We start from the raw sequence: 17,042 nt of genomic DNA, 5'->3' as shown, positions 1-17,042 counted from the left end.
TCTCTCCACCTGTATTTCAACTAAACACCATAAAATATTTATTTTGTAACGTAACATTTATTTCAAATTAGAAGTGAACGTACGTACAAAATTCTATGCAAAAACATTTTGAAATATAATTAACCGTACACTGGTATTCTCTTGTCGGTAGACATTACTTTCACGTGTAGCTCATTCCAAAAAAATTAAAGAAAATAGTATTTAAAAACAAAAAAATAAAGTAGATATGGCCATTTCGTTGATGAATTCAGATGATAGGATTTGGTGGATGCTTTCTAGTCACATGTGGTAACGATAATCTGAAAACAAAACAGAGACTGGAGTAAGTAAAATAAAACGAAACGAAATGCCGTCAAATATCATTTTCCTGCACCGACTGGGTTAATTAAATGAAATGGGCTTTAACCTCCTCCGACTGGGTATATATCATACAGTTTGTAATGAGGGGCATTTTGTCCGGGCAGCGGTACTATGGCCTACTCTTATATTGAATTCTAACTGCCAAGGGATCTTTTACGTATACACGCGAGATAAGTTTTTCGTCCCATCCGCACGACTAGACAGCTGTCCCTGTCCTGCAACACTGAATCCGACTTGGCTAATGAAGACAGTCATGCGCCTTACAGTGTGCTATGAGGGAACTTTTGTCAACTGCATATACCAAGGGATCTTTGAAGTGCGAGGGACCTAGTTTTTTCGTCCTATCCAAACGACTAGAGACCCCCAAAAAAATCCCTCCGTCAAACGACGCTGAAAATGTTCGAGGAACTTGTTCGGCCAACACCGAATAATTGATCAGTGGGGAATTCTAGTTTAGGATTTAAAGTCATCGATCGGGCTGACAATAAACACACAATTTATCGCACACATTTTCAATTTTGATGTATTCAGCCAATCAATTTCGCTGATAGCTTGATGGATTCAACCAATCAATAGCAAGCAAGTAATCACATGATTTTTAATTAAAGCATAAGACACTGCTTGCTTTCCATGCAGTTTAAATAACAAACATCCCAGGTAGTTTGATTTCCGGTTTTCATCACTCTGGGTTTCGATTGATTTTACCACCTTGTACCAAAACTATGGAACTCTTTACATGTGTTTCTCAAAACTTTCAAATCAAAACTAAAATCTCATTTGTTTGAATCCTATTATAGGATAGTGAATTATTAAACTGAAGAGCATACTCTTTGCATGGAATGCGCGCAATATAAATATTCATTATTATTATTATTATTATTAAAACTAATGGTAAACTTACATATCTGATCCAACCTCGGAAATTATCTAAACCTGGACCACGGCCCACTTGTTTTTTTGGGGGGTGGGGTGTGGGGGAGTGGTGAGGAAAGTCTTTTGTCATGCATCTGGCGATCGTGTGACGCCTTGGCACGGTGAAAGCCTTCAGACTTGCAAGCAAGTCTAGTTATTATTATTATTATTATTATTAAAACTAATGGTAAACTTACATATCTGATCCAACCTCGGAAATTATCTAAACCTGGACCACGGCCCACTTGGAAGGCACACTGTGATCTCACAATGGTTTCTGAAATATACAGATACAATTGTAAAGCATTCGTTTCAATGGATACAAAAGTCTAGTTTAACCCCGATGTGAAATCCATGACATTTCTTGTCCTAGACCTGGTGGTTACAGGAATCTACAGGCTTCTCCATCGCTGGTGATTCCCCTTACTCGTGTCTGATTACCACGTGACCCTTCCACCTCAATATCATGAATCTTCACTAGCTCTGTCAAAACCTTGATTGTACCCCCCCACCTACCCCCCCCCCCGGGTCAATACTAACGAATAGGGACTGTTACGTAGACATGTGGGACAGAAAACATTTGAAGTATGAAATATATTTTATATTAAACAGAGCAGCTTGAACAAAAAACGTAAAGGTGATAATTTTAAATTTCAAACAAAATACTTCAGTTTATTTTCACTCTTTGATTGGATACCGCCTGAAGTATGTGCTCAAGGTCATCACACTGTCCACCCGCCCTCCCATCTATCTGCACGCTACTGTCAGAAGCAGATTACATTGGTAACTTCAGATCAGAAGGTCTGACATTGAGGCATGGTTTCGAGTCCAAGCGTGTAGTGAGTAGGGTGGCCTGTCCGACCTTGTGGGGTTTTTTCAAGGTCCGCCAGTTACATACCACTGATAAAGGCTAAAGAAATCCACGAATTAGTGTCATAAAGTTGAGCCATATGTTAGACCCGAAATGACATAGTTTGTGTCGAGTGGAAGTGGATGCCCCCCCCCCCTCTCTCTCTCTCTCTCTCTCTCTCTCTCTTTCTCTGGTTAGTACGTGCGCGCTGTATCATAAGATCTGACATTGAATCAACTGGCGATTCCCCAGTGGTAAGTGACAAGGAGTAAGGTCGCCTGCCCAATCGTGTGGGTTTTCCCCGGGTCCCCAGATTTCCTCCCACAAATCCAACATGCCTACATGCCAATAGACAACAATAACAACCCAAATCTCAATTTCCTTAAGACACTGTTTCAATACTAACGATTGAAGGGTTTGTCGACTGTATTATCATTGACTGTACCAAACAGTTTAGTTGCAGCTTTATTATAGAAGAATTCTACATCGCGCCAGTCATCCTGAAAACAAAATATATTTGTTATGTTAAAATATATTGTTATGCTAAAATATATTGTTATGTTAACATATATTATTATTTTTAAATACATTATGTTAAAATATATTGTTATTTTAAATATATTGTTATTTTAAATATATTGTTATTTTAAATATATTGTTATTTTAAAATATATTGAATTGTTATTTTTAAATATATACTTATTATACAATAATGACATCTTTTGGTTCATTTAAGCAAATTAAGCCAAACATATCGGTTCTTCTAAAGGGGGGGGGGCGTGCACGTTTGTTCAAAAGATCTGTCATTGAGTCAAGTGGAGTGGTTCGATTCCCTGCTTAAACGTCGTCGGTCTTGTTTCGAACCATATGTTAGTCTTTAAATGACATAGTGTGTGTCGAGTAGAAGTTAATCTAACTCTCTCTCTCTCTCTCTCTCTCTCTCTCTCCCTCTTTCTCTACCAATGTCCCAGGTTCCAGTGGTTGTCAGTGGAATAATTAGGGTTGGCTATACTTACTTGGGTATTGACTGACAAATCAGTAGTAGTTCTTGTCAAAGTTGAATCAAAGGTAGCTGCCCTGAGGTTAGTTGTCGGGCCAGTCCTGGTGATTTCAATGGTAGCCAATTCGCCACAGTCTCCATTGGTGATCACTGCTTCTTCATTCGTGCGCCGAATGGGGGTGCTATAATCTACCCTGTAGGACACTTGGATTGTCAGATTTCCCGTGAACTCCACGTTAGACAAGCGAAGGATCCTGATAGCAGTGCTTCCATTAAAATAGGCTGTACCGGCGGCGGTGTCGATAACAGCGCCATAGTTGTCATACTCTCCGGCCTCAGCGGTTTCAAAGTCGATATCAACCAGCGGTTCACATGGAACAGAAACTATAAATAATACAAGAATTAATTAATGAATGATTCACATGGAACTGAAACTATAAATAATACAAGAATTAATTAATGAATGATTCACATGGAACAGAAACTATAAATAATACAAGTTGTAGGAATGAATTAATGAATGAATCAAATGTGGTTTAACGTCCTAGATTTCTGCAATAAACCCGGTTAACAAAGATGAGCAGATTAACAAGAGGGAAAATACGTTGTCCCTTGACAGGCACTACTGACAAAGGCAAAGGGGGAGCACGGTGAAAGGTGTCTTTGTCCGTCCCACTGGCATAACTACAATTTGTATCTCGTTAAATGAAATGAAATGAAATGGGTTAAACTTCCTATTGTTCTTCTAATAATACGAGAATATACCATACAGTATGCTATGAGGGAAATTTTGAATAGGCAGCGGCACTATGGCCTAGTCTTATATCGAATTCCAACTGCCAAGGGATCTTTTACGTGCACGCCAATATGTACACGTCCCATCTGAAAGACTAGACAGCTGCACCACTGACAAGGGGAAACCACATCGGAAAGTCCCGATGAACTTTCTCGGCCAATGCAAGGATCGAACACGTGACCTCCAGGCTAGCGAGCCAGCGTCTTACCCACTCGGCCAATGCAAGGATCGAACACGTGACCTCCGGGCTAGCGAGGTTCCAAAGAAAAGTCAGTATAATAGATAGATATAATCATTTGGAATAATGGACACATAATGGACACAGTTATAGACTTGTATGTTTTATTGAAAAAAGCGTTTAGAACTAAAGGTGTGTGTGTGGGGTGGGGGGGGTGAGGCCCAACAGACTTACCTGGACCACATGATGGAGCAAGTATCGAACACGCACATGTAGATACATTAAAGCCCAGCCCTGGAGCACAATTCTGTGTGATTTGTATGCCGTCCACCATTTGGCCAAACACACATACGTTGTTTGGGTCTTCGATTAAAGTGCAACCAACTGAAAATAAAAAACAAAACAATATAATGTCCAACTTACATGTAAGCTACGGATCGCAATGGAACAATGGCGAATCGAAATTAATTGAAATTCGTGGCGATTCGGCAAAAAGATCAGAAAGATCACAGAGAATCTCGAGAAACCAGTTCGTAGGAAATCGGATGAAAAATTATGTCAAGGTACAGATACGATAAAGGTACGAAATCATCTATACGGATTGAAGCAATTCAGTTACGATAGTATTACGGGTATGACGCATTGCTTACGAATATGCCGAATGTATTTAGGAATACACTACGTTCTCCATGAATAATGCCGATAAATATAAGAAAAGTTTACATTTGGCACCATTCGTCATTAATTAATTCTTGTATTATTTAAAGTTTCTGTTCCATGTGAATCATTCACTTATTAATTCTTGTATTATTTATATTTTCTGTTCCATGTGAATCATTCATTAATTAATTCTTGTATTATTTATAGTTTCTGTTCCATATGAATCATTCGTTAATTAATTCTTGTTACGGAAGAAAGGACTACGAGTACGACGAGATTACGATACGTTTACGAATATGTAAGAACCAAATAGGAATCACTCGCGAACTTCAAGAACCGTCTATGATTTATCTACGAATTGGAAAAAGTTCGGGACGATACGTGGCATTCGTAGCCTATATGAAAGCGAGTCACGGAAAGTTTTGTTTCAGAAATCATTTATGCCAATGGGTACACGGGATCTATTGGAAGGACTAGGTGCTGTTCCTTGCAAGGTCCTTCGCCCTGCATCAATTTTGTTCAAATGAAATGAAATGGAGTTTAACGTCCTACTGTTCTGCTCCTAACCTGGGCTAATGAAGACGGGCATACGCCATACAGTCTGCTATGAGGGAAATTTTGCCCGGGCACCGGCGCTACGGCCTACTCTTATATCGAATTCCAATTGCCAAGGGATCTTTTACGTGCACGCCAATGTGTACACGGGACCTCGGTTTTTCGTCCCATCCGAACGACTAGGCAGCTGTCCTTGTCAGGCCCTCCGTCCTGCACCACTGACAAGGGGAAACCACGCCGGAAAATCTGGATGAACTTTCTCGGCCAATGCAGGGATCGAACACCGACCTCCAGGCTAGCGAGCCAGCGTCTTACCCACTTAGCCGAGTGATCCCCCAATTTTGTTCAAATTTTAACTGGAAATGCAAAATATCGTGTTGTGCTGTATGCTGTAGAGTGTGCTGGGCAGGGGGGGGGGTGTATTGCCTGAAGAGACGCGGGACCTCAGCGGGAGGAAGTAGATAAATATAATACGAGAGAGGGGTGAGGTGGGTAAACAAAATATAGCACAATCTGTGATTAAAACACAGATCCTATTTCGTTTCGTTTTTTATAATTCAAAACTTCGTTTTATTTGTCTGTACTACACTAGGATCTGGAGGGTTGTTATATAAGCCGCGTTCTGGGAGGCGTGAGGGATTAGCCAATGAAATCATTGGCTTGCGATGCAGGGAATTGTGGGTAAACCACTAGAAACCTCAACGTTGATTGATTAATCAATGTCTAACGTCATACGTGTCAAAAGCCGCTCGTACGACCTCTGACGCGACCTTTTACCACCACCTATCAGATCTTCATGTGTGTAGGCCATCGAACATTTAAAATCAACGAAACGAAATATAGATGTGTATTTTAATGAGAGTGGAGGTAGCAGAGAAACAGGACATACCTGGTTGTGGTGCGATACAATTTTGGTCTGCCTCACAGGTCTGAGTAGTGTCATTGAACGAAAATCCATCGTTACAGGCACGTTTTTGTCGAGTTTCGCCTTCACATTCGTAATATTCGTTACATTTTCCACTGACCTTGAACCGATATCCATCTGATTTACCTAAACACCGAGCTGTATATATAAAAACAAAACATTTTTAATAAAAAAATAACTTCTAATACCACTGGGTTTAACGTCCTTCTGTTCTGCTCCGAACTGGGCTAATATGACCCTACGACCTGTGATACAAACAGATACGTTATGTGAGGCAAACAGATGCCTCATGTGATACAAACAGATGCGTCATGCAATACAAACAGATACGTCGTGATACAAACAGATGCTTCGTGTAATACAAACAGATGCGTTGTAATACCAACAGATGCGTTGTAATACCAACAGATGCGTTGTAATACCAACAGATACGTTGTGATACAAACATATACGTTGTGATATAAACAGATGCGTCATGTGATACAAACAGATGCGTCATGTGACAAAAACAGATGCGTCATGTGACAAAAACAGATGCGCCATGTGATACAAACAGATGCGTCATGTGACAAAAACAGATGCGTCATGTGACAAAAACAGATGCGCCATGTGATACAAACAGATGCGTCAAGTGAGACAAAGAGATGAGTCATGTGATACAAACAGATAAAGTTATCTTACTATCATTACACTGCACTAGGGCTATATGGTTGCACGTGAGTGCATCTTGATCCCAGTAAGTACCAAACCCACATCGATGTAAGGTACCCACAGCTACACCATCTTGGTTAAATTGACACTGAAGGTAAGTGTCACACTCCGGATTCTCTGGGACCACGTATCCAATACCATTCCTTAACACACAACCAAAGCAAGGCCCAGGTTGATTAACTACAACCACAGTTTGACCTGGTAAGATAAACATAATATAACATATTAACAAAACAATAGCTAATATCCCCTGCCTCAACCCAAAACAATAGCTAATGCCTCAACCCAAAACAATAGCTAATATCCCCTGCCTCAACCCAAAACAAGGTCCAGCTTGAGTAACGACAACTACAAGATAAATATATCATATTTACAAGACAATAGGTACAAGCCTCAGCCCCCCCCCAAAAAAAAAATATATATGACACATATTAATCGTACATTTATCCTTTTTTAAAAGCATCGAGCTACCAGATTGCTTTCCGAGCTACTTAGCCTAAATAGAGCGTTGATGTCGTGAAACTACACACCAAGTTAAAATGCCCATCACAAATCGTTGCTTCTCCTGGGCATCAAACTTAGTCATGACATCCACCGCATGAACATCGATCTACAACACGTATCAAAAGTCTATCTTAATGAAAAGCAAGGGCGTGTTTCTGAATTTGAGCAGCGGGGAGTCTACGGTAGACAACGGCAAGTTTGGTGTTAGATCGGGGGGGGGGGGGGGATAACAATGAGAGAGAGAGGGGGAGAGGGAGAGAGAGATGGGTTTAACGTCCACTCGATACAAACTAGGTCATTTCGGGACTAACACATGGCCCAATTTTATTTCGATAATTCGCTTGCACGTAGGGGTCTTTAGCAGTGGGGGGAAAGCGGAGGACCCGGAGAAAACCCAGAGGTTGGACAGGAGACCCTACGTCTTGTCACGTACAACCAGGGAATAGAAACCACGCTAGTTGACTCAATGACAGACCTGATGCTACAGCGCGCACGTGCTAACCATTTGGCCATCTACCCACCCCCCTCCCCGAGGATTACAATAAAGGGGGTCAAAACGGTAGCAATACTCCACACCTTGCAGGAGAAAGAAATATGCCATGCCGCAGTAGGGAAGGAGTGGAGGGGGGGCAGATTTAGCTCTTGAATAATGCATTTTCAAGAATATAGAACATAAACTTACCCAGGGTGAGTGAGATGACAGAAGCCAAGGCCACAAACGAAACCAACAAAATATTTGCCATGATAACTGAAAATAAAAAATAAACAGGAACTTGACTGTCCTGAATGATGAACTAGATATGCGTTACGATAGGATAGGATTGCCCCTATTGCGTCCACGATCTGGTACGTGCAGATACGTTCCGATACGTTTTGACACGATTGCTACGACTGACCTCAATACGTGATAAGACCTAATAGGATCACCACGATTACTCCGTGATTAAAACCACGATTTCAATCGTAGCACGAATCGTGATAGTGGAAACCTAGCATTAGACAATATCACCTTCCTACGAAATAGGAATTATGGGGTAGGGAAATTAGGTCTCGAGAGTTCACCAGTCTTTCACAAAAGGTCCATCAGTTTAATCTAGGACCAATTTTCTGCTGTCGGTTATTGGGTGGGTGGGGGGGGGGGGGCTCATCGGCTCCTCTCGGTCTCATTCGGAACTCCTCAGCTTACATCTATTGCATTTTACGCATCAATTCGCCTCGCAGCTCGGGGTACCACTCCCTACCACGCAGGGGCTAAGTGAGAAGGACGCAATGACGAGCTTTGCGTCATGTTTTAGAGGTCTTTGCGCCCACTTGAGTTTTTGCGCTCCTCTCAAATGGCAAAAAAAAACAATATCATGTGGTTTCAATGCGGTTTTCAACAGTATAATCATAATCATAATGTTCAAAAAGTGTCAAACATATACCGTGGGTCGGATATACTACAAATCGAATCTAGCAGGTTCCACACAGCCCAATTTTACCCGGTGCCGACCCACACCCTCCTCCGCGCACGCATATAAATTTTGTTGTTTTTTTAGGCCCGGACAAGATTCGACAGCAGGATTCGCCGACGAACTTAGTCGGGGAAATGTCTGTGCCGTTTTATCTGCGAATAAGTAGCCTGAAAGTTAATTCATACATGCGCTTTTGGCCACATAATGTAGTCGGCGATAAATATCCGACCGATAAATATACGGCGACATTTCGCTGGCGAAAGGTTGGCAGAATAATTGGCACTAGAACATTCGCCAACTGTGTCCTACGCATTGGTCAGTGTGTCGTTCTCACTAACAAGAAATTAAATAAATTCTCCCATAATACATCTACACCAGGGGCCTGTTTCACTAAATTTTAACTAAGATAAAATCCAAATTTTAGTAATTTGATTGGATAATGTTAGATTGGTGTTAGTGCTCAGCCAATCAAAATTGAAGTATCTACTAAAATTTGGATTTTATCTTTAGTTAAGATTTGGAGAAACAGGTCCCTGGTTATCGTCCTTTAAACTTGATCTGCTTTCCGCGCGTCTGTATTTCTACGCATGTCTGCTACGAAAAATGTTTCGTAATAATCTAAACATTTATTATACACTTCATTAATTGACTTATTCAAAAACGCATGCGCGGATTTTTGAAAGTTTAAAACAAATATCACGCTATCATTAAGAAAACGCTGTTTTCCGTTTTGCATATGTTGAAAATGGGTTAGTGCTTAATGATAAGGCCAGCTCAATCTTTCGTCATAAGTCACGATATGTAATCAGGGATAGTGCTAATCCTAACACTAAGCCTAACCCTGGACCTAGCTCCAATGCTTACCCTCACCCTAACCTAAATCTCGCCAACAATCACGTGCCCTAACTTTATTTACATCTCAGCGACCTTGACAAAAATTGGGCTGACCTTAACAAATAGATTTTGCCATTGAAAATGCAATGGCTGGTTTTCTGTAATAGATCTCGAAGATTTTTAGCGGATCGGCTGCGTTCTAGATTAAAATGCTAAACCTTTTCTCTGAAATTCGGAATCCTAGGGGTAAGAGAGAGAGAGAAATGGGGTTTAACGTCCACTCGACACAAACTAGGTCATTTCGGGACTAACATATGGTTTAATTTTATTTACATAATTCGCTTGCGCGTAGGGGTCTTTAGCAGTGGGAGGAAACCGGAGGACCCGGAGAAAACCCACCAGGTTGGACAGGCGACCCTACTCCTTGCCACGTACAACCGGGGATTCGAAACCACGCCAGTCGACTCAATGACAGACTTTATGATACAGCGCGCGCACGCTAACTATTCAGCCATCCACCGTCCCTTCTAGGGGTAAATATAGGCTTTTAATACACCCCTTTCCCTATATCGCCTAGTAAAATAAATCGAATTTAGAAATAACTACACGATATTTCGAACAGCAATTTTAGATGATCATGGTTAGGCTTCCCAAACATATATGGAGAGTAAGAGCAATTTGAAACAGCAATTATTAAATTCATAGTGCGTATAGTAAGTGCAGGAGGACCGCACTACACACATAATAAACATGTGGACAACATAGACCTTGCAAGAAAAAAACCCAACAAATATCCAATCAAGTGAACTGATTCGGGGGCCAGCCGTAAACGCTCACTAGGCATCGAATGTTCAGCGGAAAGTAATCTCAAACTCTCTCGTGCAAGAAAAGCTGTCTTTGTAATGTAAAATCTCTACCTTTTTATAAAACTATAAATGAGTAAATTTATACATTTTTTACCGATAGAAATCAATCAATGTTTAAAAAATAATCTTATAAAATCTTCAACTCACCACTGTCTGAGGTACAGATCTGACCGTTCCCCTAAACTCAACACCGACTGGTACAAGCAAACTAATCTAGCGATATTTATATTGATTTCAATTGAACACCCCTATTGATGCACCCCATCCCTTTTTGAATATTAATAAACTAAAAACATTTTTGATTGGCTAGTTATCATTTCGACGTAACTGATATCAGTGAATGCATGGTCCCTATTGAGACCCCTATCATAAGTCACTCACTTATTGAATATGTAACAGGCAACGGATGCTTGCGATTGGATAGTTATCTTTTTGACGCAACTTCTGCTATCATTAAATTCAAATTTTGACTTGATGGCCTGGAACATGCGACGTTATTTTGTTTGTGCACGACACGATAAATACGTGCTAAATTTCACCTTATTTTGTGAAAACCACGATGATCAAATGAACTATTTTTAATATGGGATTATTGACCGTCAGAGTTTAATGTTCGCGCAACACAAACTAGGTCAACACAAACTAGGTCATTTCAATACTTCGCAAGGGACTATAGGTCATGAGTACCCAGGGAATGAAATGAAACGGGATTTAGCGTCCTACTGTTCGGCACCGACAGGGCATACGATATGCAATGTTTTATGGGGGACATTTTGTCCGCACATATAAGGGCACTAGTCTTATTTCGAATTCCGTCAAGGGTTATTTTACTTGAACGCCGAAGTGTACACGGGACCTTAGATTTTTTTGTGAAATGAAATGAAAGGAAATGAAATGGGGTTTAACGTCCTACTGTTCTGCTCCTATACTGGGCTAATGAAGACGGGCATAAATCATACAGTGTGCTATGAGGGACATTTTGCCCGGGCAGCGGCACTATCGCCATGGGATCTTTTACGTGCATCACTGACAAGGGGAAACCACGCCGGAAAATCGGGATGAACTTTCTCGGCCAATGCAGGGATCGAACACCCGACCTCCAGGCTAGCGAGCCAGCGTCTTACCCACCTAGCCACGATTTTTTTTTGTCTTATCCCAAAGACTAGATACCGTCCCGTGCACCCCTGTCGGAAAATCGTGAAGAACCTTCTTGACCAACATCGGGAGTGAACCTGTGAGGTCCTGGTAACCCATGAATAGGTTAACCTACTCCATGTCCTGTACAAGCCTGGGATCGCTAACACGACACTTGCGTCAATGCCTGGCCGAATGGACTAAAACTCGGACAACTCGGCTATACTCCCTCTTGTCTTAATGAAAATAAATGGGGTTTAACGTCCTCCTACTGGGCTAATGAAGACATGAAATGAAATGAAATGGGGTTTAACGTCTTACTGTTCTGCTCCTAAACTGCTCTAATGAAGACGAGCATACGCCATACAGTGTGCTATGAGGGAAATTTTGCCCGGGCAGCGGCACTATGACCTACTCTTATATCGAATTCCAACTGCCATCTTTTACGTGCACGCCAATGTGTACACGGGACCTCGGATTTTCGTCCCATACGAACGACTAGACAGTTGTCCTTGTCAGCCCCTCCATCCTGCATCACTGACAAGGGGGAAACCACGCCGGAAAATCTGAATGAACTTTCTCGGCCAATGCAGGGATCGAACACCCGACCTCCAGGCTAGCGAGTCAGCGTCTTACCCACTTAGCCACGTGATCCGGTCCTACGCCATACAATATATAATACGAGAGAAGTTTTGCCAGCACAGTGGCGCTACTGCTTACTTTTATATAGAATTCCAACTGCTTAGGGATCTTTTAAAGGCTCAATACCACTCTTGTTGTAACTGAATAATATGTCCAAATCTTTATTCTGGTCAACAAATTGTACTATTTTACAATATTCCAATTAATTGATGATATAAATTTCATCTTAACACACCTTATTTAAAAATTTTGAAAAATTCAACATAATGGTTTGGAACGTCTAACGTAAACCTTTTCAAATGAAACTTCGATTTAAAAATATTTTCGAACCCTCTGGACAAGTAAAATGGGATGTAATGGATAATTTACACAACAGGTAGGACACTTAAACATCTAGTACTTAGATAGAGATATTATTTATTTTCTGGAGCTTTCAAGCCAGCAAGAGTGTTATTGTCCCTTTAAGTATAAATCAATGTATATATACGGGACCTGCCCCTTGTCAGTCCCTCTGTACTGCAGCACTGACAAAAGATAACTACGCAGTAAAATTCCAATGAACATTGTGAACAATGAACCTCCAGGTCAGCGAACCAACGTTCTCAGCACGTCTCCCGATTATTTGTGAACACAGATTTCGTTATAGTATTTTTGTGTCATTCGCATTTTTCAGAAATCCATAAATCTATAAATCAAAAGCTTGTATAAATAAAAATGTTTTCATTTGTGGTTTAAAGGGCAAATGGGGCCTGTGCTGTAAACGATCGTTCACCGTAAGTTTTCTGTCTGGCTGTTCTACAGTCACCTGATCAGTGATCATTTGATGACCTCAATGGACCAGTAGGGGTAGAGACAGAGACAGAGAGAGACAGAGAGAGTTTAACGTCTACTCGACACAAACTAGGTTATTTCGAGATTAAAATATTGTTCAATTTTATTTCAATCATTCGCTTGCTGCGCGTAGGGGACTTAAGCAATGGGAGGAAACCGGAGGACCCGGAGAAAACCCACGAGGTTGGACGGGCGACCCTACTCATTGTCACGTACAACCAGAGAAATTAAATGACGCACCTTATGATATACCCGCGAACGCGGTACACCACTCGGCCATCCACCTCCCCCCCCCCTTTCCGAGTAGAGGTATAAATATCTGAAAGAGATGATAAATATAAAGGTGCCATATGATTTAAACATTGAAAGAATGATTTTATATTGAATTCTGGGGGGGGGGGGGCATGGTGGCTAAGTGGGTAAGACGCTTGCTCGTAGGCTGGAGGTCGGGTGTTCGATCCCTGCATTGGCCGAGAAAGTTCATCCAAATTTTCAGGCGTGGTTCTCTCTTGTCAGTGATGCAGGACGGAGGGTCTGACAAGGACAGCTGTCTAGTCGTTCGGATGGGACGTAAAAACCGAGGTCCCGTGTACACATTGTCGTGCAAGTAAAAGATTCCTTTACAGTTGGAATACGATATAAGAGTAAGCGGAAGTTCCGCTCTCCGGGCAAATTTCCCTCATAGCACACTGTATGGCGTACGCCCGTCTTCATTAGCCCAGTTGGAGCAGAACAGAAGGACGTTAAACCCTATTTCATTTATATTGAATTTTAAATACAGTAAAAGTTGTATTAAAAGAGGGGCCTGTTTCACGAAATTTTAACTAAGATAAAATCCAAATTTTAGTAATTTGATCGGATAATATTAGATTGATTTTAGTGCTTAGCCAATCAAAATTGAATATCTACTAAAATTTGGATTTTATCTTTAGTTAAAATTTCGTGAAACAGGACCCAGGCGTGATATGATCATGATATTTACTTCCGGTAATGGGTCGAGCAGCCTCGTTCTGAACCTTTCGTAATTCATCAGTTTGACGAGATGCTAACACAATGAGTAATGAAATACAGTGATCTAACCCAGATGTGAACAATCGTTTTGATTCCTCGTATCCTTGTATGTTTAAATGCCAATCAGAGGCATCAAAGATACATTATGTTAGATTTGGATAAAGAGTTGATCGTTCTTGCTATACTAGTTTAAAAATAGATCGTGAAAAATGAATATATCGGAAATTTGTGTCAAAATACTATATTCCGAATGTCTCGTTTATCCATTTTAAAGATACATTATGTTAGATTTGGATAAAGAGTTGATCGTTCTTGCTATACTAGTTTAAAAATAGATCGTGAAAAATGAATATATCGGAAATTTGTGTCAAAATACTATATTCCGAATGTCTCGTTTATCCATTTTAAAGATACATTATGTTAGATTTGGATAAAGAGTTGATCGTTCTTGCTATACTAGTTTAAAAATAGATCGTGAAAAATGAATATATCGGAAATTTGTGTCAAAATACTATATTCCGATTGTCTCGTTTATCCATTTTAAAGATACATTATGTTAGATTTGGATAAAGAGTTGATCGTTCTTGCTATACTAGTTTAAAAATAGATCGTGAAAAATGAATATATCGGAAATTTATGTCAAAATACTATATTCCGAATGTCTCGTTTATCCATTTTAAAGTTAAATTATAATATGACGCTGCTGTTGTAATCCATTCTATATCTCTATCATCCGTTGCTATAGAGAGTTGATAATAGGCATGCCATGTGTTCATTCCATATATTGGTCATCCGATGTTCTAGAGAGTTGATTATAGGCTTGTCATGTGTCTAATTAATAATATATGTAAGATTTGACGTGAAAAGAAAGAAATGCAATGGACAGAATTACCTCTTACATAATGCAGCCTATGTGAAAATAATATTAGCACAATCATAAATCGACACTATTATGTTGCACGCTACATCATGATAGGCATGCATATATGTAGGCCTACATCCACTTTGTCTAAACTAATGTGACACATTTGGGATCACGAGAACGCGAACGCCATAACTATACAGCGTTCCGCGACCTTGCGTCCCGTAGTTACACCCCTTTTTTCTAAAAACCTTGTGAACACTATAGAGGCAATATTTGTCAAGTTTTTTAACACGATAGGGATCACATTTTCTTGAAGGCATAATCTGGTCACCGGTCGGGTTTTTTCTTTAGCTAAGCTGCTGTCGAGACATAACTATTATGTCGGTGTATTTCCACGTGGCTATAATAATATTGTTTCGTACAGATGATTGTATATTTGATGCAGTGGTGCTGACATTTTTTTGATTATTTCGATTTTGCTTTGCTTAAATCAGCCTATTACAGATTTTTGTTTACTCCAATTTCGATGAATTATTAATTAGACATATAGGCAGCCTATAGTCCACTCTATAGACGATCGGATGGTTGTGATTTTTAACGGATTGAAACAAGATCGTCATCAAATAATTTAATTTAAAAATGGATAATTAAAACTCTGTTTTATCGTAACAGCGCTCAAAATAAAGTAATTTGATCGAAATGTTAAAGATACATTATGGGAGATTCGATAACGAGTTGGCAGTTCTCACTAAAATAGTTAAAATCTAGATAATGTAAGGGTAATTTGCTGAAAATTTCATTCAAATTGATTCACTATGAACCGAGAACTAAGCGTTTGAAATTTCCGCCTAGCCTCTATCATCATTACTAAAGTCAGTACGATAAACAGTATAGTCTCCATTATCCAATTAATCGTTAAATCGTGAAGAAAAGTTATGCAGTAAATCGGCTCATAATCCACCAAAGATCGCAGGCCAGCGATACCATCTAGAGTTGATTATGGCCAGGCCCCGAGTTCACAAAGCATTCTCAGACTTAAATTAGGAATTTACTTGATTTTCAATCCCTGTTTATGAGAAATATCTTGGATCCAGAAACACAAAACTTTGCACACAGTTTCTTATTGATGTATTTGATATATTAAAACAACAAAAGTTTTATAAAGGGCTATATTTTAGTTAAAATAAGGCGAACAATTTTGAGTAAATTCTTAATTTAAGTCTGAGAATGCTTTGTGAACTTCGGGCCTGGATAGGTTAATTAATGTCTAATTAATAATTTAGATAATATTTCAGGCCTAAAGAAAGACTTGCAACAGACAGATTTAGCTCTTGCATAATGTATGTTTAATATGATTATTACAATGACGTCATTATTAATGTTACGTCATAATGCATGTTTAATGTAGAGTTCTCTTTATTTATTTTTAAATCTTTCAGAATGTGTCTTACATCAACTAAATTCTACCATTCTCTACTTTCCTATTGTAAGATAGTTCTGCAGTCAAGGTGTAACACCCGATTAGATTTTATTACATACTTCGAGAAGGTATTTGTTAAGTAATAAAACCTTCTAGTAGTTTATCGAGGGCTTACCGTCCTTATCGCACGGTACAAATAAAACCTTCTAGTAGTTTATCGAGGTTCGGGTGCTTCCGGAGTCCAAAATGGCCGCTTTATTTAAATTAGAATTTTGGGGATAACTAACCCGAACCCTAACCCTAACCCTTTTTAAAAGGCTGAACTTGGGTCTAATTTAGTTTTTACTTCTCTTAAAAGGGTTAGGGTTAGGGTTAGTATTCCCCTGGCTTGTTCTGGAATTTGTTGCTTCTAGTGGTGATAATATTTGTACCGTGCGGTAAGGACGGCCAGCCCTCGATAAACTACTAGATGGTTTTATTACTCAACAAATATGTAATAAAATCTAATGGGGTGGGTGTAAAACGTTGTTGTAA

General features: G+C 39.8%; 1 protein-coding gene across 1 annotated transcript; it reads right to left on the bottom strand.

Annotated features, from left to right (window-relative positions):
* Positions 1 to 37: 37 nt before the first annotated feature.
* Positions 38 to 10,843, bottom strand: LOC126823241 (protein PIF). The gene is made up of 9 exons (XM_050551946.2): positions 10,753 to 10,843; positions 8,134 to 8,199; positions 6,918 to 7,145; positions 6,201 to 6,374; positions 4,331 to 4,480; positions 3,139 to 3,506; positions 2,529 to 2,622; positions 1,470 to 1,549; positions 38 to 299 (listed from the first exon to the last, which is right to left on the bottom strand). Exons 2-9 carry the CDS (start codon positions 8,192 to 8,194, stop codon positions 276 to 278), a joined length of 1,179 nt encoding a protein of 392 aa, XP_050407903.1. The 5' UTR covers positions 8,195 to 8,199; positions 10,753 to 10,843; the 3' UTR covers positions 38 to 275.
* Positions 10,844 to 17,042: the final 6,199 nt, after the last annotated feature.

The sequence above is a fragment of the Patella vulgata genome, chromosome 6 (genome assembly GCF_932274485.2).
Source record: "Patella vulgata chromosome 6, xgPatVulg1.2, whole genome shotgun sequence".
In the NCBI taxonomy this organism is placed as follows: Eukaryota; Metazoa; Mollusca; class Gastropoda; family Patellidae; genus Patella; species Patella vulgata.
This window is presented reverse-complemented; position numbering and strand designations above follow the sequence as displayed.

Coding starts and splice junctions, on each gene's coding strand:
- LOC126823241 (XM_050551946.2), bottom strand. CDS start 8,194: ATGGCAAATATTTTGTTGGTTTCGTTTGTGGCCTTGGCTTCTGTCATC. Junction 4,481..6,200: donor TTGTATCGCACCACAACCAG/GTATGTCCTGTT, acceptor TTTTATTTTCAG/TTGGTTGCACTTTAATCGAA. Junction 300..1,469: donor TCCGAGGTTGGATCAGATAT/GTAAGTTTACCA, acceptor TTTTGTTTTCAG/ATTATCGTTACCACATGTGA.